This window comes from Bombina bombina, chromosome 12 (genome assembly GCF_027579735.1).
Source record: "Bombina bombina isolate aBomBom1 chromosome 12, aBomBom1.pri, whole genome shotgun sequence".
Classification (NCBI taxonomy): Eukaryota; Metazoa; Chordata; class Amphibia; order Anura; family Bombinatoridae; genus Bombina; species Bombina bombina.
In genome coordinates, this window is record NC_069510.1 from 13,929,338 (window position 1) to 13,954,706 (window position 25,369).

Sequence of the window (25,369 nt, forward strand, 5' to 3'; positions counted from 1 at the left end):
ATTTTGATTAAAAACAGGGGCACTTTAATTCATCAAAATTTACATTTCACTTGTGTTGTGAAAAAAACTTACCTTTTAAACTTGACAGCCGCTCCGTCATCCTCCAATCACGACTCCCCCCCCAGGGGAATCAGTGTCTGATTCAACGCTGTGATTGGAGGAAGCCGGATTCCTCATTTTAGACCCAGGAAGAGGCTTTGCTACGGGCGGAGGAAGCTGGAGCGGCTGTCAAGATTTAAAGGTAAGTATTTTTTCACAACACGAGTGAAATGTAAATTTTGATGAATTAAAGTGCCCCTGTTTTTAATCGAATTTTTAAAAACCGGGCACTTTAGCATCATAATTTACATTCACTTTAACAAGCAATAACAAAAGAAGCGAACAAAGCTAAAATATATAGAAAGTTATGACAATGTTCCCCTTAGTTTTGAGAGCTTACACATGAGTACTATGTAAATCAATATGATGTCAGCTAGCTGTAGTACAGTAATGTTTTAGAGAGTTAGAATATTTAGTACAATGTAATTCATATGATGTCAGCTAGCTGTAGTACAGTAATGTTTTAGAGAGTTAGAATAATTAGTACAATGTAATTCAATATGATGTCAGCTAGCTGTAGTACAGTAAGGTTTTAGAGAGTTAGAATAATTAGTACAATGTAATTCAATATGATGTCAGCTAGCTGTAGTACAGTAATGTTTTAGAGAGTTAGAATAATTAGTACAGTGTCAATCAATATGATGTCAGCTAGCTGTAGTACAGTAATGTTTTAGAGAGTTAGAATAATTAGTACAATGTAATTCAATATGATGTCAGCTAGCTGTAGTACAGTAATTTTTTAGAGAGTTAGAATAATTAGTACAGTGTCAATCAATATGATGTCAGCTAGCTGTAGTACAGTAATGTTTTAGAGAGTTAGAATAATTAGTACAATGTAATTCAATATGATGTCAGCTAGCTGTAGTACAGTAATGTTTTAGAGAGTTAGAATAATTAGTACAATGTAATTCAATATGATGTCAGCTAGCTGTAGTACAGTAATGTTTTAGAGAGTTAGAATAATTAGTACAATGTAATTCAATATGATGTCAGCTAGCTGTAGTACAGTAATGTTTTAGAGAGTTAGAATAATTAGTACAATGTAATTCAATATGATGTCAGCTAGCTGTAGTAAAGTAATGTTTTAGAGAGTTAGAATAATTAGTACAATGTAATTCAATATGATGTCAGCTAGCTGTAGTACAGTAATGTTTTAGAGAGTTAGAATAATTAGTACAATGTAATTCAATATGATGTCAGCTAGCTGTAGTACAGTAATGTTTTAGAGAGTTAAAATAATTAGTACAATGTAATTCAATATGATGTCAGCTAGCTGTAGTACAGTAATGTTTTAGAGAGTTAGAATAATTAGTACAATGTAATTCAATATGATGTCAGCTAGCTGTAGTACAGTAATGTTTTAGAGAGTTAGAATAATTAGTACAATGTAATTCAATATGATGTCAGCTAGCTGTAGTACAGTAATGTTTTAGAGAGTTAGAATAATTAGTACAATGTAATTCAATATGATGTCAGCTAGCTGTAGTACAGTAATGTTTTAGAGAGTTAGAATAATTAGTACAATGTAATTCAATATGATGTCAGCTAGCTGTAGTACAGTAATGTTTTAGAGAGTTAGAATAATTAGTACAGTGTAATTCAATATAATGTCAGCTAGCTGTAGTACAGTAATGTTTTAGAGAGTTAGAATAATTAGTACAATGTAATTCAATATGATGTCAGCTAGCTGTAGTAAAGTAATGTTTTAGAGAGTTAGAATAATTAGTACAGTGTCAATCAATATGATGTCAGCTAGCTGTAGTACAGTAATGTTTTAGAGAGTTAGAGTAATTAGTACAATGTAATTCAATATGATGTCAGCTAGCTTTAGTACAGTAATGTTTTAGAGAGTTAAAATAATTAGTACAATGTAATTCAATATGATGTCAGCTAGCTGTAGTACAGTAATGTTTTAGAGAGCTAGAATAATTAGTACAATGTAATTCAATATGATGTCAGCTAGCTGTAGTACAGTAATGTTTTAGAGAGTTAGAATAATTAGTACAATGTAATTCAATATGATGTCAGCTAGCTGTAGTACAGTAATGTTTTAGAGAGTTAGAATAATTAGTACAGTGTCAATCAATATGATGTCAGCTAGCTGTAGTACAGTAATGATTTAGAGAGTTAGAATAATTAGTACAATGTAATTCAATATGATGTCAGCTAGCTGTAGTACAGTAATGTTTTAGAGAGTTAGAATAATTAGTACAATGTAATTCAATATGATGTCAGCTAGCTGTAGTACAGTAATGTTTTAGAGAGTTAGAATAATTAGTACAGTGTCAATCAATATGATGTCAGCTAGCTGTAGTACAGTAATGTTTTAGAGAGTTAGAATAATTAGTACAATGTAATTCAATATGATGTCAGCTAGCTGTAGTACAGTAATGTTTTAGAGAGTTAGAATAATTAGTACAATGTAATTCAATATGATGTCAGCTAGCTGTAGTACAGTAATGTTTTAGAGAGCTAGAATAATTAGTACAATGTAATTCAATATGATGTCAGCTAGCTGTAGTACAGTAATGTTTTAGAGAGTTAGAATAATTAGTACAATGTAATTCAATATGATGTCAGCTAGCTGTAGTACAGTAATGTTTTAGAGAGTTAGAATAATTAGTACAGTGTCAATCAATATGATGTCAGCTAGCTGTAGTACAGGAATGATTTAGAGAGTTAGAATAATTAGTACAATGTAATTCAATATGATGTCAGCTAGCTGTAGTACAGTAATGTTTTAGAGAGTTAGAATAATTAGTACAATGTAATTCAATATGATGTCAGCTAGCTGTAGTACAGTAATGTTTTAGAGAGTTAGAATAATTAGTACAATGTAATTCAATATGATGTCAGCTAGCTGTAGTACAGTAATTTTTTAGAGAGTTAGAATAATTAGTACAGTGTCAATCAATATGATGTCAGCTAGCTGTAGTACAGTAATGTTTTAGAGAGTTAGAATAATTAGTACAATGTAATTCAATATGATGTCAGCTAGCTGTAGTACAGTAATGTTTTAGAGAGTTAGAATAATTAGTACAATGTAATTCAATATGATGTCAGCTAGCTGTAGTACAGTAATGTTTTAGAGAGTTAGAATAATTAGTACAATGTAATTCAATATGATGTCAGCTAGCTGTAGTACAGTAATGTTTTAGAGAGTTAGAATAATTAGTACAATGTAATTCAATATGATGTCAGCTAGCTGTAGTAAAGTAATGTTTTAGAGAGTTAGAATAATTAGTACAATGTAATTCAATATGATGTCAGCTAGCTGTAGTACAGTAATGTTTTAGAGAGTTAGAATAATTAGTACAATGTAATTCAATATGATGTCAGCTAGCTGTAGTACAGTAATGTTTTAGAGAGTTAAAATAATTAGTACAATGTAATTCAATATGATGTCAGCTAGCTGTAGTACAGTAATGTTTTAGAGAGTTAGAATAATTAGTACAATGTAATTCAATATGATGTCAGCTAGCTGTAGTACAGTAATGTTTTAGAGAGTTAGAATAATTAGTACAATGTAATTCAATATGATGTCAGCTAGCTGTAGTACAGTAATGTTTTAGAGAGTTAGAATAATTAGTACAATGTAATTCAATATGATGTCAGCTAGCTGTAGTACAGTAATGTTTTAGAGAGTTAGAATAATTAGTACAATGTAATTCAATATGATGTCAGCTAGCTGTAGTACAGTAATGTTTTAGAGAGTTAGAATAATTAGTACAGTGTAATTCAATATAATGTCAGCTAGCTGTAGTACAGTAATGTTTTAGAGAGTTAGAATAATTAGTACAATGTAATTCAATATGATGTCAGCTAGCTGTAGTAAAGTAATGTTTTAGAGAGTTAGAATAATTAGTACAGTGTCAATCAATATGATGTCAGCTAGCTGTAGTACAGTAATGTTTTAGAGAGTTAGAGTAATTAGTACAATGTAATTCAATATGATGTCAGCTAGCTTTAGTACAGTAATGTTTTAGAGAGTTAAAATAATTAGTACAATGTAATTCAATATGATGTCAGCTAGCTGTAGTACAGTAATGTTTTAGAGAGCTAGAATAATTAGTACAATGTAATTCAATATGATGTCAGCTAGCTGTAGTACAGTAATGTTTTAGAGAGTTAGAATAATTAATACAATGTAATTCAATATGATGTCAGCTAGCTGTAGTACAGTAATGTTTTAGAGAGTTAGAATAATTAGTACAGTGTCAATCAATATGATGTCAGCTAGCTGTAGTACAGTAATGATTTAGAGAGTTAGAATAATTAGTACAATGTAATTCAATATGATGTCAGCTAGCTGTAGTACAGTAATGTTTTAGAGAGTTAGAATAATTAGTACAATGTAATTCAATATGATGTCAGCTAGCTGTAGTACAGTAATGTTTTAGAGAGTTAGAATAATTAGTACAGTGTCAATCAATATGATGTCAGCTAGCTGTAGTACAGTAATGTTTTAGAGAGTTAGAATAATTAGTACAATGTAATTCAATATGATGTCAGCTATCTGTAGTACAGTAATGTTTTAGAGAGTTAGAATAATTAGTACAATGTAATTCAATATGATGTCAGCTAGCTGTAGTACAGTAATGTTTTAGAGAGCTAGAATAATTAGTACAATGTAATTCAATATGATGTCAGCTAGCTGTAGTACAGTAATGTTTTAGAGAGTTAGAATAATTAGTACAATGTAATTCAATATGATGTCAGCTAGCTGTAGTACAGTAATGTTTTAGAGAGTTAGAATAATTAGTACAGTGTCAATCAATATGATGTCAGCTAGCTGTAGTACAGTAATGATTTAGAGAGTTAGAATAATTAGTACAATGTAATTCAATATGATGTCAGCTAGCTGTAGTACAGTAATGTTTTAGAGAGTTAGAATAATTAGTACAATGTAATTCAATATGATGTCAGCTAGCTGTAGTACAGTAATGTTTTAGAGAGTTAGAATAATTAGTACAGTGTCAATCAATATGATGTCAGCTAGCTGTAGTACAGTAATGTTTTAGAGAGTTAGAATAATTAGTACAATGTAATTCAATATGATGTCAGCTAGCTGTAGTACAGTAATGTTTTAGAGAGTTAGAATAATTAGTACAATGTAATTCAATATGATGTCAGCTAGCTGTAGTACAGTAATGTTTTAGAGAGTTAGAATAATTAGTACAATGTAATTCAATATGATGTCAGCTAGCTGTAGTACAGTAATGTTTTAGAGAGTTAGAATAATTAGTACAATATAATTCAATATGATGTCAGCTAGCTGTAGTAAAGTAATGTTTTAGAGAGTTAGAATAATTAGTACAGTGTCAATCAATATGATGTCAGCTAGCTGTAGTACAGTAATGTTTTAGAGAGTTAGAATAATTAGTACAATGTAATTCAATATGATGTCAGCTAGCTGTAGTACAGTAATGTTTTAGAGAGTTAAAATAATTAGTACAATGTAATTCAATATGATGTCAGCTAGCTGTAGTACAGTAATGTTTTAGAGAGTTAGAATAATTAGTACAATGTAATTCAATATGATGTCAGCTAGCTGTAGTACAGTAATGTTTTAGAGAGTTAGAATAATTAGTACAATGTAATTCAATATGATGTCAGCTAGCTGTAGTACAGTAATGTTTTAGAGAGTTAGAATAATTAGTACAATGTAATTCAATATGATGTCAGCTAGCTGTAGTACAGTAATGTTTTAGAGAGTTAGAATAATTAGTACAATGTAATTCAATATGATGTCAGCTAGCTGTAGTACAGTAATGTTTTAGAGAGTTAGAATAATTAGTACAATGTAATTCAATATTATGTCAGCTAGCTGTAGTACAGTAATGTTTTAGAGAGTTAGAATAATTAGTACAATGTAATTCAATATGATGTCAGCTAGCTGTAGTACAGTAATGTTTTAGAGAGTTAGAATAATTAGTACAATGTAATTCAATATGATGTCAGCTAGCTGTAGTACAGTAATGTTTTAGAGAGTTAGAATAATTAGTACAATGTAATTCAATATGATGTCAGCTAGCTGTAGTACAGTAATGTTTTAGAGAGTTAGAATAATTAGTACAATGTAATTCAATATGATGTCAGCTAGCTGTAGTACAGTAATGTTTTAGAGAGTTAGAATAATTAGTACAATGAAACTGTGTAAAGTTAAGAAGCTGTGGATACAGAGTTACAATAAATTTCCTTATGGCTTTGGTGGTTTATACTAAAGATGCCATGAGAATCAGTATAATGCCGTGGGAGCTGGGAGTAGTATAATAAGTGAATTGCGTAAGAGCATACTAAAGGGACAATACTGTTCTAAATTGGTTAGGAGCATTAACATATAACTACTGTGTGAAGTTGGGGAGCCGTAAATCTTAAAATTAAAGTGTGCATTGGAACATCTGGTATGTCTGAATAGATTTGTTATGCTGAGAAATATAGGGGTTAGGGAAGGGAATGAGTGTCTATATAGAGTTAGTCAAGTCTCCTGGGTCCCTGATACCATGGGAACACTGGGTAATCTGAAACATGTTAAGGCTTAAGATATAAATGTATGTGTCTGGCAATGTACTGGAGCAAGGGCCTCAGGATCAAGAGTAGGGGATTGCCCATTATTAAAGGGACACTAAACCCACATTTCTTCTTTCATGATTCAGATAGAGCATGCAATTTTAAGCACCTTTCTAATTTTGTCCTATTATCAATTTTTCTTCGTTCCCTTGATATCTTTATTTAAAAATGCTGGAATGTAAGGTAAGGAGCCAGCCCATTTTTGGTTCAGCACCTGGGTAGAGTTGCTGATTGGTTTGCTACATTTAGCCACCAATCAGGAAGTGCTACTCAGATGCTAAACCAAAAATGGGCCGACTCTTAAGCTTATATTCCTGCTTTTTCAAGTAAAGATAGCAAGAGAACGAAGAAACATTGATAATAGGAGTAAATTAGAAAGTTGGATAAAATTGCATGCTCTATCTGAATCATGAAATAAAAAATGTGGGTTTAGTATATCTTTAAGGAGATTATATTAGTGCAAATAGTTTCCTCTGGAGTATAAAGACTTATAGGGAGTATAGGTGCATGTTAGTAAAACCATCTGTGTATAAATAAGAGTATAGGTTATTGCAGCTTAAGATAGCATCTCAAACATATAAGCAACACCATAATAGGAAAACACAACTATTTAAACCAAATATCTTAAACTAGCAATTAACAAGTTTGTCTTTTAGCTGGTGAAATACAATCAAAAGGTATGGCAGCAAGAACATCTGTCTGTATATGTCTAAATAGGCTGCTGAACTAAAAGCAAAACGTTCCAAACAGAATACATGAGCTACAGTAACAATGGGGCATATGTATCAGGCTCCGTATGGAGCTTGATGCCCCGTGTTCCTGGCGAGCCTGCAGACTCGCCAGAAACAGCAGTTATGAAACAGCGATCACAAAGACCGCTGCTCCATAACCTGTCCGCCTGCTCTGAGCAGGCGGACAGACATCGCCGGAAATCAACACGATCGAGTACGATCGGGTTGATTGACACCCCCCTGCTGGCGGCCAATTGGCCGCGAGTCTGCAGGGGGCGGCGTTGCACCAGCAGCTCTTGTGAGCTGCTGGTGCAATGCTGAATACGGCGAGCGTCTTGTTTGCCGTATTCAGCGAGGTCTGGCGGACCTGATCCGCACTGTCGAATCAGGTCCGACAGACCTTCATACATATGCCCCATAGTATGGTTAGCTAGAGTATTAAGCTTGAGTGAAAGCTAAAAAGATCCCTCATCTGGAGGTAATAATCATTTTAAAAAAAGACAGTCCTCAGTATGAAATAGGGGTCAAAATGGCGATTGCTTCCCTATGTATTACTAACCACTAGTAGTATTATGTGAGGAATATTTTAGTCGCATGTATTGCATTTCACATGACATTTATACAGGCTTTGGTGTGCAGACAAATAACTCAGCAAAGTCTAATGTCGCTAATTCTAGGGAAGAGGAAAAGTAATTTCTGTGGGTGGAGTTAAGGTTTAAGGTAGTAAAAGTACAATTCTGAGAAACAATTTACACAACAGTTAACCATTACAATAGAAAACACCTTAATATGAGGTCTCTGCATGATGCATCAGAATGTACCATATAGAAATAGAGATAAGTCTTTCGAACTCAGAAAGTTATTTGTACAAAACAAAGAAAAAAGAAAAAAATTGCACTCAGATTTAATAACCAAAATAAAAGAGAAACCTCTAGACATCAGACTTTACAGTCCTCATAACTGAATTTCTGTCATAGAGACATGAGAATATGAAATGTAAAATTAACCGTACGCCTCCGCGACAAATCTTCCAGAGTTATCTTATAAACTGGCAGCTTCTCCATAGTCCCATCCTATGTAAGCAAAACACGGTGAGTCCCATAGAATAAAGGCTGCCTAATAGTCGACATAATCTAAGAGTTTTTCAACCTACACCTGTTCTCTGTGAGGATCTGGATAGTGTGCTTTGGGAGAGCTGCAGGGCCTGCTTTGCGTTCCCGGGAGCAGTGAGGGCGATACAGTAGCTTAGAATGATAGTGTTTCCATTTCTGTTGGACTGGGAGTAGGTAAAAACAATGAAAACTGCCCAAGGATCTGAGCTTTCCGCCATATGAGCATGCCAGTTAGCCACCTGTAATATCCATGATTCCAAGCCCCTAGTTGCTCTATAACGTGCGGGTAAGTCGCTCTTAGCTTCTGGGTAGTATATCTCCCGCTGTATGACAGAGGTACAATCATCAAAGGTAGGTCTGTTCGTAAGTGATGCAGCAGTATGTGTCTCTTCTACTTCAGAAGCCTGTGAAAAGCTGATTTCCATATTGTCCGTTACTGGAGAGTGGACATTTGCGACAGCTTGAGGCTCTGTGTTTCGTATAATTACATTTCCATGCTCCGCTATTTTAGGTGTGTGTCTATCTCCTTCTCCCCTGGTGGTTCTTATGGTATGTGTGAGATCTTGAAAACTGCTTTACATCTGCCGGTCTAGCTTCATTAGTAATTTCTGTATCAGAAATAGCTGGTCTCTCTCCATGATCAAGTTGGATGAAGTAGCGTGGTCTCAGTTTTAGTAGTAGGATTAGCACCACTCTAACCTGGGGCGGCTGGGGGAGGGTATGTGTTAAGAGGCCTTTGGCTGTACGTTCAACAGGCTTAATCAGATCTCTGAAGGTCCGAGTGAGGTGTCCAGGTCACCCCATATAAAGGCTTTCGTATAGGATGGATCTGAGGTAAGATAAGTTAGATCTTCATATGTATTTAGAAGTTTGTTAGGTGAGATTCAGAGAGCTCTATGAAGTGCGACTTATCATGGTCGCTGCGTAGCCACACACCCCACATATCCTATTTTTTTTAGCAACTCCCATGCATAAGAAGACACCAAAAGTTACTGATTAATGTTTTGTTATTAGCCAGAAAAATGTATATTCTGCAAGTGGCTGCATAAGGAAGCGCCTTCTATGTTTTTTTTTTAAACAAATGTTATTGAAGTATGTAATTATGAGCAATATGATACCTGGTTTGATTTTTCTGTAAGAATCCCACGCTTTATTGATAAATGGAGCTTATATTTAGAGTTTTTAGACTTGCCAACCAAAAGACAACTTTTGTATCCATTTAAAAATACAGTATATATGATGGAGGCAAACCTAAGAGGGGAGTGGAATATATGGGAATAACAAGATTACTGTAGACTAACCTGGAGTAATTAGAACCATATGACATAGCTAAGTATCTCACGGCTGTATTGAATGCTAGGAATTTAGTAAGTTCAATAGAATGTTTAGTTAAGTGGTAACAACAATTCATGTATGTTTATAACAAGATAATTTTGCTAATGGTAACTTTGTGTATTGTAATTCTTTAACCTTGTACCTAGCTGAGGTACAAGAAATGTTATTGTCGATTTATTTAAAAAAAAAAAAAAAAAGGAAATATCAACAACTGGATAAATATGTTTGCTTAACTGGGGAAACCCGGTGGACTTTTTTGTTTGGACTTTGGAACTCGATAGCCGATGGACTTCCTGAATGTAGAAGAATTTTTAATCTCCTAGATTGTACCTTCTAGGAATATCAATAAGCTTATTGTATTCAGTTGTCTGATATATTCAATAAATAAAAGTTTAAAAAAAACTAATATAAACCTGTTAAGGAAAAGCTATTAAAAAGCGCAGGGTTAAAACACCAAACTCCTGATATACCTAAAAAGTCCCTAATATAGGTGTATAAAAATCGATAAATTAATAATAATAAGCAGGAGCGCTGTAGCTAAAGGTGTAAAGAGTGAAGGAAGGTTGTATATAAAATTATATAGGTTTATAGGAAACTTAGGATATATGTGTATTACTAAAAGTGACTTAGTGAAAAAGTGATTAGTGCTGATTCTAAACAGTGTGAAAATATAATAGCTCAAAATTTATCATATAAACTCAAATAGGCTCAAAATGAGAAAAAACAGTGACATACAAAGTGGTTTGTGTCAGGCTCTGCCTAAAATATTTAATGCAACATATATAGATTAAAAACACAATATCTATAAAAACGGACGTCTCCGTATGTGGCAAATTATACCGGTACTTTCATAGATTATCTCCTTATGGCCCGATAAGGGATCAAACAGTCCAAGTCTCTAGTATTTATGAATAGTTAATGCAGGCTTACCCCCGAATGGATGCAGTTCTCAGTGGGGGAAAAAAGGAAAAGTTACCGCCGTAGCGGAAGTGACGTCACTTGTAGGGGCGTTGGTCCGATTGAGTACTCTGATTGGTCCTTGTTCCGATCGTTCTCAGATCTCGGTTTGTTTGTTCCACAATAGCGAAGTATCCGCTCTTTATGTGCTCAAACGTACGCAGGATACTGTTGGAGACTATTATATGTGCAATAGAACCATTAAATACAAAGTTCCATATGAAACCTTTATTCAGGCTTATAATAAAGGTACAGCAGCAGGTACCAGGTAGTCGTACAATATCGAAAATCCACAGATGACAAGCAGCATCAATCTGATACAGCAACTGGAGGCTGTGAAATAATCCTTGTAGTTAAAAGTTGGCAACAAATATCAACGCGTTTCTCCCTCTGCAGGGCTTTTTCAAGATAAGGTGTTGCCACAGGTGTGCCTTTTTTAAAGGTGTATCTTAGTCTCTCATTGGTTGTATTTAGTTAGTCATAGAGAAAGGGGTGTGCATCATTATATAAAGGTGGTATTGGCAGATCCATGTGTATTCAAAGCAATTATATATCAGCTACAGTATTATAATTTAAATACAAACTCTGGGCCTTATATATTCAAAGTAATCATTAATAAATTAGTTAAAGTGCATTAGTAAAAGTGATATTCTAACTTAGTATAAGAAATACGAGGATTTGTTAAACAAGGTGCATAGTGAAATAGGACCATAAGTAAAGCCCTAAAAGCTATATATATACAAAGTGTGTAATACTTAATTATCGATAAAATATATCTTGCTTTTATTTAAAAACCTTAAGGGTAAGAGGTCTACACCATTTAAAGTAAGATAAATTATGATAAAATGCATTCATATTGGAAGTTATCTTCATGAAAACAGAGAGAGGGTCTGAATTAGAGCTATTAAAAATGTTTGACAATATGAATGCCAACGATAGGGGCCTAAAATTTACCTTTAATTATAGTAAGGAAGCTGTCATATTCCTAGATTTAGAAATTATGGTGGTAAATAATGCAGTGGAAACAAAAACCCACTTTAAGGAAGTGGACTCCAACAGTTTCATACATGCCAACAGTTGTCATCTCCAGCAATGGAAAGACAATATTCCGTTTGGTCAAAGTTTAAGAATTAAGAAAAATTGTTCCAGACCCCAAGATTTTGAAAATCAGATTGGGATTCTAATGGAGAAATTCCTAGATAGAGGATACAATAAAGAGACTATAAATAAAGCTGTATCACGAGCTAGGGATACAGATAGAAAAACCTTGCTTTCATACAAACAAAAGATTAATGCAGAAAATACAGAGGTAATTAATGTCCCATTTATCACAGAGTATAGTGCAGATCATGGCCTCATGAGAAAGATTTTAAATAAAAACTGGGGCATACTGAAAGCAGACCCTATTATAGGAGACTCTCTACCACCAAAACCAAAAATGATTTTCAGAAAATCTAAAAACTTCAAATCTATTTTGGCACCAAGTGCACATAATACTAAAAAAATGGCGCCTATACAAAAAAATTTGCAGGGAGGAAAAGTAGTAGGCTTCTTTCCCTGCTACTCCTGTAAAGCCTGTAAATACAGTGACAATAGAAGCACAGTAAAAGTTCTGACATCAGGAGAGGAATTTAGTATTAAAGAGTGTATCAGATGCACTACTAAAGGTGTCATCTATATTCTAAAATGCACTTGTGATTTGATATATTTTGGAGAAACGAAAAGAATGATAAAAGACAGGATAAGGGAACATCTCCTCTGTATTGAAAAGGGAGTAGAAGACACCAATCTTTATAAACATTTGAAATCAGTGCACAATGGTAGAACGTCAGATCTAAAATATTGGGGGATAGCACATTTTAGGCAAAATTGGAGGGGTGGGAACATAGAAAAAATTTTATAACTCAAAGAAGCAGAACTCATATATAAATATGACACTCTATTCCCGGCCGGCCTAAATTCAGAATTAGATATCTCCCCGTTTCTATTAGACTAATTTTTAATAAATTTATTTTTAATAAATTTATTTTGATCAAATTCAGTTTTATTAGATTGATTTTTTAAATAGATGTTTTTTATATAGCAGTACTATATTAGCTATGTTCCTTGATTTATACTTGTGTCCCCCCTTCTAGTCTAAACAGTTTTCATGAAGATAACTTCCAATATGAATGCATTTTATCATAATTTATCTTACTTTAAATGGTGTAGACCTCTTACCCTTAAGGTTTTTAAATAAAAGCAAGATATATTTTATCGATAATTAAGTATTACACACTTTGTATATATATAGCTTTTAGGGCTTTACTTATGGTCCTATTTCACTATGCACCTTGTTTAACAAATCCTCGTATTTCTTATACTAAGTTAGAATATCACTTTTACTAATGCACTTTAACTAATTTATTAATGATTACTTTGAATATATAAGGCCCAGAGTTTGTATTTAAATTATAATACTGTAGCTGATATATAATTGCTTTGAATACACATGGATCTGCCAATACCACCTTTATATAATGATGCACACCCCTTTCTCTATGACTAACTAAATACAACCAATGAGAGACTAAGATACACCTTTAAAAAAGGCACACCTGTGGCAACACCTTATCTTGAAAAAGCCCTGCAGAGGGAGAAACGCGTTGATATTTGTTGCCAACTTTTAACTACAAGGATTATTTCACAGCCTCCAGTTGCTGTATCAGATTGATGCTGCTTGTCATCTGTGGATTTTCGATATTGTACGACTACCTGGTACCTGCTGCTGTACCTTTATTATAAGCCTGAATAAAGGTTTCATATGGAACTTTGTATTTAATGGTTCTATTGCACATATAATAGCCTCCAACAGTATCCTGCGTGCGTTTGAGCACATAAAGAGCGGATACTTCGCTATTGTGGAACAAACAAACCGACATCTGAGAACGATCGGAACAAGGACCAATCAGAGTACTCAATCGGACCAGCGCCCCTACAAGTGACGTCACTTCCGCTACGGCGGTAACTTTTCCTTTTTTCCCCCACTGAGAACTGCATCCATTCGGGGGTAAGCCTGCATTAACTATTCATAAATACTAGAGACTTGGACTGTTTGATCCCTTATCGGGCAATAAGGAGATAATCTATGAAAGTACCGGTATAATTTGCCACATACGGAGACGTCCGTTTTTATAGATATTGTGTTTTTAATCTATATATGTTGCATTAAATATTTTAGGCAGAGCCTGACACAAACCACTTTGCATGTCACTGTTTTTTCTCATTTTGAGCCTATTTGAGTTTATATGATAAATTTTGAGCTATTATATTTTCACACTGTTTAGAATCAGCACTAATCACTTTTTCACTAAGTCACTTTTAGTAATACACATATATCCTAAGTTTCCTATAAACCTATATAATTTTATATACAACCTTCCTTCACTCTTTACACCTTTAGCTACAGCGCTCCTGCTTATTAATATAAACCTGTTTATTAGGCAGAGCAGAAAGGTGTAACCTTGTCACATTACAAGGCAGCTACATTTAAAGGGAATTGTTTCTGTAGTAAAACAAGGTCTTGAACACGGTTCAGTGCCTTCAGTATCTTATTTCTAGGTGTATATGTCATGAGATGCAGGACATATGCAGGACACAGCAATGATGGTACAACTCTATTTTATTACAGAGCATAGCAATACACATCCAGACAGGTTGATTGTCCTAAACTAACTGCGACACAGACACCGGACCTAAGCCCCGCCCACCAGCTAGTGACATCACATCCTGCTATCATCACATCTTCCCCTTTTTCAAAGGCAAAGCATACATTCGCATATATTAAATAACAAGGTACACCAACAGGGTATACAACAACATTTTGTTTTAGAACATTATAAGAACAGATAGATTAGAAAACATGAACAAATAAATTACATCCTGACTTGGACATCGGGGTAGACTACCCTAGTCCACAGTGACCATGGGATTATTCTGCCCATACTTCCGGTCACTGTTCTAGCTAAAGTCAGTCCCTGTATCGGGCCGGAAGCCTCACCACTCTTCCGCTTGATGTAACTTTGCATGAACTGTCCTCTGATACAGAAGATGGTGAACAAGAGTCTGCTGGAGGCAAAGATATATCCCCGCTATGATCTTGCTGAGGGGAAGGCACCTCTCTTAGAACAGGAGATCCCACCGGCGGTGGTACTGAGGTATCCGGTTCCAGACTCTCAGGTACAGGCTGAAGATGTCTTCGGTTACGGCGTGTAACCGTCCCTCCCTCTGTAAGGACTGTGTAAGACCTTGGTTCTGGAGAGCGGCCCACTACCGTAGCAGGCGTCTTCCATTTCTTCTCATCATCCAGTTTAATTCTGACACTTTGGCCCGCTTTCAGTTCCTGTAAAGGCCTGACAGAATGTCTCCTGTCGTAGAAGAAACGATAACCCTTTTTGGCCTCTTCATCCCTCCTAAGGACTTCGTCCCGAGGAACAGGGCCAGGCGGCTTGAAGACACCCACTGAGGGTAAAGTGGTGCGAATCTGGCGTCCTAGCATCAGCTGTGCCGGGCTAAACCCGGTGGCTTGAATGGGCGTCGCCCTGTATGACAAGAGGGCTAGGTACGGTTCAGATTGCTTTAGAATGAATTTTGTTGTTTGAACTGCCCTTTCAGCCATTCCGTTGGCCTGCGGATAATGTGGACTTGACGTGGAATGTACAAAATCATATTCCCTGCTGAAAGCACTGAACTCTGTAGAAGCGAACTGCATGCCATTATCACTCACCAGCTCCATTGGAATGCCCCAGCGGGCGAACAAGCTCTTCAGGCGAATGATAACGGCCTGACTTGTGATATCATTCAGGGGTGCTATTTCCAAATACCTGGAATAGTAGTCGATAACAACAAGAAACTTTTTCCCGTGCAGTTCGCACAAATCAGCAGCTATTTTCTGCCACGGCCCCGCAGGCAGCGGAGTAGACATTAAGGGCTCCCTTCTCTGAGTAGGCCGGCGTTCCCGGCAAAAGGCACATTTAGACACATGATTTGCAATGTCAGAGCTGATCCCAGGCCACCACACAGCTGTAGCTGCTCTTTCTCTGCACTTTGTGATGCCTAAGTGCCCATCGTGTATCCTGTTCAACATCTCCTTCCTCATGCTAACAGGAATTACAATACGGTCTTGGAACAGCACCAACCCCTCCAGCTCCGTGAGCTGCGACCTCTCTGGCTGGTAAGCATTTAAAGACATCCAGGCTGCCCGGCTCTCGGGCCAGCCATCTCTTATGTACCTTATAACTTCTTGCAGATCTGTGTCCAAATATGTCTCTTTCTTTATCTCTTCCAGTTTCCTTGAAGAAATGGACTTAGAGGCCAGAACTGAATCAACATACACTTTTACATCCGACTCTGTGGAGGATTCTTCAGCAGCAGCCAGCGGGAGCCTGGACAGTGTATCTGCCACAACCAGCTGCTTCCCCGGCACATGCACTGCCTGAACATTGAACCTGAGCAGTCTCATTAAAAGTCTCTGGCATCTCAAGGGTGTTTTGTCGATGTCATAAGAATTGATAAGAGGGACTAGCGGTTTGTGGTCAGTTTCCAGACTAAATTTCTCCAAACCCACTAGATAACGCTGAAAGCGTTCACAGGCCCAAACTGCAGCCAGGCACTCTTTCTCAATTTGAGCGTATTTTGACTCCGCAGCCGTCAGTGTGCGGGAACAGTAGGCGATGGGCTGTAGTTTGTTGTCATTCAGTTGCAGGAGTGCAGCCCCCAACCCATAACTGCTTGCATCAGCACTAACCACAGTCTTTTTTGAAGGGTCGTAGAACCCCAGCACTGGGGCAGACCCCAGCAGGGACTTAGCATGCAGGAACGCTTTTTCTTGTGAGGGTCCCCAGACCCAGGCAACATCTTTCTTAAGCAACTCTGTGATAGGGTGCAAAACTGTAGATAAATCTGGAAGAAACTTGCCCACGTAATTTACAAGGCCCAATATCTGTCTCAGCTCATGTACATCCGAAGGGCTTTTCATCTGTTCGATAGCCCGAATTTTCTCGGGGTCCGGCTTGATGCCATCCCCGTTGATGATATGCCCAAAGTAGCATAATTCAGTTTTCCTAAAATGACATTTTTCTTTATTCAGCTTCAGCCCAGACTCTTTGATAGCCTGCAGCACACAACTCAAACGCTGATCATGCTCCTCCACTGTAGACCCATACACTAGAATGTCGTCCATGACGACTGCTGTGCCCACGTGGCCACTCAGGAGAGAACTCATTTCCCTCTGAAAGATCTCAGGAGCGGAGGATATCCCAAAGGGAAGTCTGCAGAAACAGAACCGACCTACCGGAGTGATAAAGGTAGTCAGTTTGCGGCACTTTGGATCCAGGGGGATCTGCCAAAAGCCGCTAGAAGCGTCTAATGTGGAAAAGAACTTCGCCCCAGCCAACTTCGGGGCTATATCTTCCAGTGTCGGCAGCACAAATCTTTCCCTCTTCACTGCCTCATTCAACCTTTTCAGGTCCACACAGATGCGCACCTTTCCGTTTTTCTTTGCAACTGGAACAATGGGGGCACACCAATCAGTTGCTTCAACAACCTCTTCAATAACCCCCATAGACTTCATGCGCATGAGCTCTTTCTCCACTTGAGGCATGAGCGGGAACGGAATTCTACGAGGAGTAGAAATACTGTACGGGACTGCGTCACTTTTAAGTGCTATACGGACAGGTTTGCAGCTCAGTAGGCCCAACTCGCCAAACATATCTTCAGAGATCTCATTCACTCTGGCCACGAGGCCCAAGTCACAGGCTGCTTTTCTGCTCAATAAACTGTTAACACACTGACCTCGGATCACATGCACCCACATGGTGAACTTTTTTTGTTTGTACTCACAGCTGGCAAGAAATTTCCCCACACAATCAATGCGGCCACCAGGACTATGAACATTTGTAGTAACCTTCGCCAGCTGGGGCTGTCTAGGCAGTTTCATAAATTCAGCAAAAGACATTACAGTGATATCTGCTCCTGTGTCAATCTTAAAATCAACTTTGGCTCCCATTACAGTAAAAGTAACTTTCCAATCTTCCTCTGAGCTTGTCCGTTCCACAACAGACCCCACAAAAGACACTTCCTGACCCTCCTGGTCACTGTCCACCTGCATCTACTTAATGTATTCAGTTTTACACACCACTTCAAAATGGCCTATTCTGTTACATTTTCTGCATCTTTTATCTCTGGCCGGGCATATAGCACTCTGATCATGAGCCCGGTAGCACCGTGTGCATCGGCCATGTTGCGCCCATCCACTTCTAGGCCTTTCCAGTACTTTAGATCTACCGCTCACACTGTGCCTTTCACTAGTAATTTTCCTAGACTGTTGCACTTCATCCACAATACTCTCAGACCTCAGATCAGCACTTTGCTTTTTCACCAGTTCACTCTGGCGGGCCATCCTAATAGCCCCTTCTAACGTTAAATCAGGCTCTAACTGCAGCTTCAGGGAGACTTCAGCATCTGCAATTCCAATAACTATTCTGTCTCTGATTTGCTCTTCTTTAGCAACACCAAACTCACAGAATTCAGCTAATTCATACAGGCTGCGCACAAATGACTCCACAGATTCTCCCACACGCTGATTACGTTTGTGAAAACAAGCTCTCTCATGAATCACATTTCTTTTGGGCACAAAGTGGGCACTGAGTTTATCCATAACTATATCAAAGTTAACTTCTTCCCCTTCTTGAAAAGTAAAAGCATTGAACACTGGCTCTACATCTTTCCCCATGGAGTATAAAAGAGAATTAACTTGTACTTCACCACTCTCCTTGTTCAGTTTGGATGCAATCCTGAAGCGCTGAAACCGCTGACGCCATGTGGGCCAAGCTGCAGGCTGAGAAAAGTCAAAAGGCTCAGGTGGGGTAAACTTTGACATCGTTATCATCAGAAACAGAAGCGTAGTCCAGAACTTCTGACACCATGTCATGAGATGCAGGACATATGCAGGACACAGCAATGATGGTACAACTCTATTTTATTACAGAGCATAGCAATACACATCCAGACAGGTTGATTGTCCTAAACTAACTGCGACACAGACACCGGACCTAAGCCCCGCCCACCAGCTAGTGACATCACATCCTGCTATCATCACAGTATACAATACAAGTTGACTAACTAATAGTTATCCAAGTAAAGATGAAATAGGAAGTTATTGTTGAGAGGAACATACAGTACACTTCATGACTATAAAATAAGCCACAATATGATGTCCTGTTGAACTAATGGCATGAGATGCTTGTTGATTCTTTGTATGCTCACTTTATCTCTATATAATCCAGTATGCTGTGTGTGCATTTATTTAGCCATATCACGTGCATCTCTGTTTGAAGCCCTAAATATCCACCTCTAAAGACACGTTCTGTCACCAATCTGGCTTGATTACTTTTTTTCACAACGCTAATCACTAAAATTGTGCACAGCTCTTGTTTGTTCATGTTGCTGGTGAGATTGCAACTTTCATAAATAATATCCCAAAAATGACACATCTAAATAGATCCAAACACAAAGATTTCAATATTTGCGAGGATTCCACGGATCTCTTCCTTGATTACACAAAGCTATTGTTCTATGATGATAGTCCATCTTGCTCCCAATACTCTTTGTTCGAGGTGTAGCATTAAAATTGGCACCAGAAGTGCTCAGGAAAGGTGGGAAACAAAAAAAAAAGATGAGTTCAGACAAATGCGGCCTCATTCCACACACTCTGAGTAGCCCACCACCTACATTCAGCTATATAATCTTCAACTTGTCTGTTCAGATGCTTTTGGCAGAGTAGGGTTCAATAGAGTCCATGTATATAGAATCCATGGTGGTCAGAAAGGACAAAAGGCTCTGCAAAAGGACAGTTAAGTTTAAGTAGACACAAAGACATTGACTTACCTTTTAGTAAAGCAATCATAGACATATCTTTGAAGTCTAAATAACAAGTTCTGGGCGTCTTGCAGGCTAAAATGAACCCATGACACTGTAATCTATACTTTGAGAATTGTTCTTGAATGAGAACTAAAAATGAGAAGATACACCTTCCAAAATAAGAATAAGGACTGCATTGATGGCAGTGGTTTCACACAACTGGTTGCTTTTCATTTACATCAGTGTTAATTCTCCATGAACCAGTTGGTATTATAATGGGTTTTGTTGAATGAAATTAGCTTAGCAATATAAATGCTGTTGAGGTCCATATTGGTGGTTTATTTGTGCGATCACATCAATTCTGGAGCTGGAACTTGGGAAGTTGATGGCTGTCAATATACAACAAAGTGCAAGTAGGAAATCCAAACGTCATCATCAAGGTTCTAACCACAATTGTTGCAGGAAACAACAATCGTAGAGGAAAAAAATTAAATAGGAAATCCTAGGTTTCAGATCTACAGTAAGGAAACGACTGAATGTATTTACACATGGAGCTAAATATTAAGCAGCTATTACAGGAAAGACACATCTTTATGGACTGTGATGCAGGTGAAATTGCAAGACCGGGAAGGTGTTGCTGGGATGAAGGGAGCACGTGTGGACAACATAGGTTGGCTGTGATCATGTTGCATTTGTAAGGTTAGATAGCCGATAATGTCATAAAATTCAACAAAAACAAACTAAGCATCCTTACAATGCACTTTTTAGATTTCTAAAGCTTTCGACCATAAGATTGTGAGTCCAGATTATCAATTACTCTAATTTAGACGTTCACAAGAACTCTATATACAAACATTCTCTATTGTGGATATTTCTTCTTGGCTTAAGCAAACACATAAATTCAATTTAAACCTTTATTTACTTCTGGAAATTATGAAATACTAAATTCTATGTTTTAAAATAAGAACTATTTGTTTAGTACAAAAGATATATGCCCTTCTTACCAGTGTAGTCAGTCTGCACGTGGTCTCTAGTAAACATTAAGATGATGTATTAATTGAGATATGTGGCTTTTGACTATAGAGCCGCATTAGGGAGGAATGCTTGTGGCCTACATAGTACCAGTTGGATAGCCCATCTTAAGCCAGAGCAAACCATATCCCTAATGTTGCTTAAAATGTGTTTTTGTGTTTTATTAATGAGTTGTATCAATATTTGTTCTTTGCTCACGTGGGTAACGTTAGCACATCTAACCCTAAAGCAATCTCCTCTCAGAATCTATCAATTTAGGAAGTTGCTGAATTCTTACAGGAGATAGAGGCTAATGCCATTAATTGAACAGACAGATTTATTTGTAAAGCTTAGGAGCAGATAGTAAATAAAGATAATTATACTGGGATATACAGTTAGGCTTCCAGAACTCCCAAATGTCTCACATTTTGTAGGACTGTCCTAGTTTATGAGCTCTGTCTCCCTGTTCATGCTTTAGCTTTCCCTTCCCTCTATACGTCCTGGTTTTACAAAATTAGACAGTTGACCAGCTAAACCCACCAATAAATAAATCCCTGACCAGGCCCTAAAATGCCTGGCTCCAACTTGCCACACCTCTAGATCACCGACACTAATAGGACCAAGTGACACATCTGAATTCCACTGACTCCACCCCCGACTGCTGAGAAATGTTGATATGAACTCTGCATGGTCTAAAGTGCCCCTGATGATGGTAGACTTAAGAGAAAGAGACCGTATTTAGTGCCAGGAGGTTTCTAAGCTTGGCCTCTGTGAAACCACATGGTAATGAGATGTACCCATCACTGTTTCCACAGCAATAACCCCATCAACGCCTCACATCTGGATCACCTGCAGGAAGTGAAGCTTTACAGGTAATATCTGTTAGATGTAGTAATCTAGAGTCTAAGCATGCTAGCTCCTTCCCAACATGCTTCATGCTCAGGCAGTAATACCTCCTGATGCAAGGTCTTCACTTTTTTCATAGGGCTTTATATCCTGTTTGTTCTGGTGCTCTGGGCTAACCTGAATGCTGTGGTCATCTGTACCCAGCAACAGAGTTTCATGCAATATGACCATTTTACTCATTCTCTGCAGCAGAATTGACATGAGTGAGCATGACTTACCAATTTATGTGCTATGGTGGTGGTGTTTCTTATTCTTCAATCATGCAGCAGGTGACAGATGGTGACAGCGCTGCTCTTAAAGGTAGTATTGGCTTCATCAGCCACTAGCCCATACATATGTGAGGATCAGTGACTGAAACCAGCTATTTCAGTGGTTAAAAGACTTATCTAGTGACGTTATTACGTAGTAGCCAACTAGCTGTGCACATGAATTGTAGAACAGTAAAACATGAAGTGCCACAGTACTCGTCGCCTCTGTGACACTATGTGCCAAGTAACTTATTGTGATAGTTGTGTTTTGTAGCCAGTTTCTAATGTGACAGCTGTTAATGTATCCCTATTAGACTGAAAGCAATCAATAGAAATCCTGTATTCTCTCTCTTCAGGGACATACATTGTATCCCCCATATGGAATGACAATATGTGCTACATACACAGTAAAAGCAAGTCTGCCTCCAAGAATGTGTTAATTACCAAACTTACAATACAAAAATAGAGCCTGAAAATGACATTTACCAATTCCGACGCTTAGTTCTTCTACATTATCTTACATGCAATACTAACACTGTGACTGCAGTGATGGAATGAGTACAGATCTGGAGTTATGAAATTATATCTTATATTTCTAATGTAACTGTGTTTATTTTCAGGATGATATACGACAAGCCTAATGCCCTCGTACCGCAGTGAGTGTTTTTTTTATTGTATCTGTGTTCTAGACCATTATAGGAACTTAAAGTGACACAAAAGTGCAAAATGAAATGTTTTTTTTTATGTTGGAGTATTTTATTCTGGTACTGTTGCTTGTTTATAACAATGTGCTTAAATAGTCAAGTCAAAATTAAACTTTCATGATTCAGATAGAGAAGCAATTTTTAGCAACTTTCTAATTTGCACCTATTATCAAATTTTCTTCGTTCTCTAAGTATCTTTCGGCTAGATTACGAGTCTTGCTTCTTAACTCCTGTTTCCGGCGAGCCTGAAGGCTAGCGCGCAAACAGTTACATTGGGGCACATTTGTGCCCTGATAAATCGGCCCCCATGTCTTCTGTGCACACTTTAGAAGTTGTATCACTTTGATGTTTTTGGTTCTTCTGAGGCTCCTTCTGGTAGGAAAGTTTTGTGGGTTGTAGTACCTGATCAGAATTGTTTGCCTCCCCCCATTTCATGGTGATCTCGTGGACTCTTTGGTATAGATTCTCACACATGATGACTTGTGGACTCTCACCATCTGATGAGAGAAAACAAAATGTATGTTACCTCATAAATTCATTTCTTTCATCATGGTGAGAGACCACGAGCACCGCCCTTTCTTTTTGTTAGCAGTGCTTGTTTCGCACTCCTTTGACAGCTTTATCCTTTCTGCTTTTCTTGTTTCCTCATCTACTTGGCTATCGGTGTAACTGAGGATCACGGGAAGTGGGAGGGATTTAAAGCTCTAGTTTGTTAGGGTGTCTTTTGCCTCCTCCTAGTGGTCAGAAGGAGAATAATCCCACTCATGATAACTTATGCACTCATCATCAGCATCAGATAAATGATTTTATTAGATAAACACAAATTTTTGTTTTTCAAAAAGGATACCAAAAGAACAAATTAAACTTGACAAGTGAATTTAAAATTATCTTACAATTGCATGCACTATCTGAACCATGAAAGCTTCATTTTGTCTTTCATGTACTTTTACCTACTGATATACTGTCACCTAGAAAAAAATATATAATTCTGTGTAGAAAATAATAAATTGGCCACCATTAACATATATACATCACACTTGGTGGTAGCTTTGCCATGTTTATGCTCCCCAGACTTGCTTTCAGGCAGAGAGGAAAACAGCCATATCAGTTATATTAAAAGAAACACCAGTACAGGGACCAGAAAATAACAACAATTTCCCCTCACCTTGTACCATGTGACAGCAATCAGCCAATCACAAAATGCAAATGCGTATATACGTTGTGCTTTTTTACATTCTCAGTAGGAGCTGGAACTATAGAAAGTGTGTATATAAAAAGAATGTGCACATTTTGATAAAGAAAGTATATTGGAACATTGTTTTAAATCGCCTGCTCTATCTGAATCATGAACCTTTAAATTTGACTTTAGTGACCTTTTAAAGTCGTTATTATAAGGGAAAGCAAGCTGATTGAAAACAGCCTATTGTGTACAACTGAAAGCCGTTCAAACCATATACACATCTCTGTAACAGAATAACTCAGTCACAGCTAAACGTACCTAACAAGCAAAGTGTTTCTAACATACATGTTGTATTATTACTTTAAGAGTGTATTAACTGTTCACTGTCTTTAACACATAATATGCACTCTATGGACTTGATTTATCATCCACGGGCAGACATATTTGCCCCTGGGGCCACGCACAGCCAATCACATGCAGGCAGCTGTCAATATCCCCGGTCGGAAGAGAGGTGGAGAACAAGGCAGGGAAGCAGCAATCTGATAACCGCTGCTTGATTAATCCTGACTGCAGGTTCGCTTGTACAAACCTGCAGTCGAAGGAGAGAGAAGAGCTTGATAAATGGAGCCCTATGTGCTGTCATCCTATTGTTATCTCCATGTTCATTGTACTTAAAAGGATGTAGGTGAGAATGTAGCTCTCAATATCTGGAATTCTGACACAACGGCTATCAGCATGTTCCTAGGTGGCACTGATGTAATATGAAGTCTATGTAACCCAGCAGAGGCGTAACTAGAAACCACAGGGCCCAGGTGCAAGAATCTTAGAAGGGCCCCCCTACCCCCCCCCCCAAAAAAAAAAAAACAACATCATCGTTTTTAATTTTTTACATTTAACACAGGAAAAAAATGTGAATCAGATTACACGTCTGCAAAAGGAGGTACCCTGTGCCCACAGTCTGTGAGATGGTCTGACCCCTTATTACTGTATATAGTGACACTGTTTAACCCCCAGTATTGTATATAGTGAGTTAGTGACACAGTCTGTAATCTGCCGGTGAGATGGCTGGCCTGACCCTACCCATCCCAGTACTTTATAGAGTGACCACAGTAGTCTGTGACATGGTCCAGCCCCCCGTACTGTATATAGTGGTACTGTATAGTAACACTGTTTACCCCCTGCCCCCCATGCTATAGTAACAAGGTCTTTAATTTGCTGGTTCCACAAACATACACAGTCACATACATACACATACACACACACACATAAATACACCAACAGTCATATACATACATACACACACATACATAAATACACACACAGTCACATACACACACATACATAAATACACACACAGGGGCCTAGTTATCAAGCCGTCAACCTCAAATACGCTGCGTATTCCGCAGCGTATTTGTGGCGAGGCTGATTCGCCTTAGTTATCAAAGGCTCGAGACCGGCAAAAGTAGAATTTTGTGACGTAAACTTCGATCCGCCGGACTCAGTCTGACACAGATCGATTCTTACGTTACTCCAGATGTTCCGCACACAAGTACGGCACAATCTCACTACTTTTGCTAGTTATCAAAAAACTAGCAGGTACGCTCGGCACTTTTACGGC

General features: G+C 37.6%; 1 protein-coding gene across 4 annotated transcripts in view; it reads left to right on the forward strand.

Moving 5' to 3' along the window:
- Positions 1-25,369, forward strand: part of LOC128643207 (histo-blood group ABO system transferase-like) — a 138,031-nt gene that overhangs the window by 75,592 nt on the left and 37,070 nt on the right. For 2 of the 4 annotated variants that reach the window (XM_053696190.1, XM_053696193.1), the window contains exons 4-5: positions 21,529-21,585; positions 22,488-22,523. The exons of 1 other annotated variant lie outside the window; for it this stretch is intronic. In XM_053696190.1, coding sequence (XP_053552165.1) covers positions 21,529-21,585; positions 22,488-22,523 — 93 coding nt within the window. The remainder of the gene's footprint in view (positions 1-21,528; positions 21,586-22,487; positions 22,524-25,369) is intronic. One more of the 4 variants, XM_053696191.1, reaches the window with a different exon arrangement.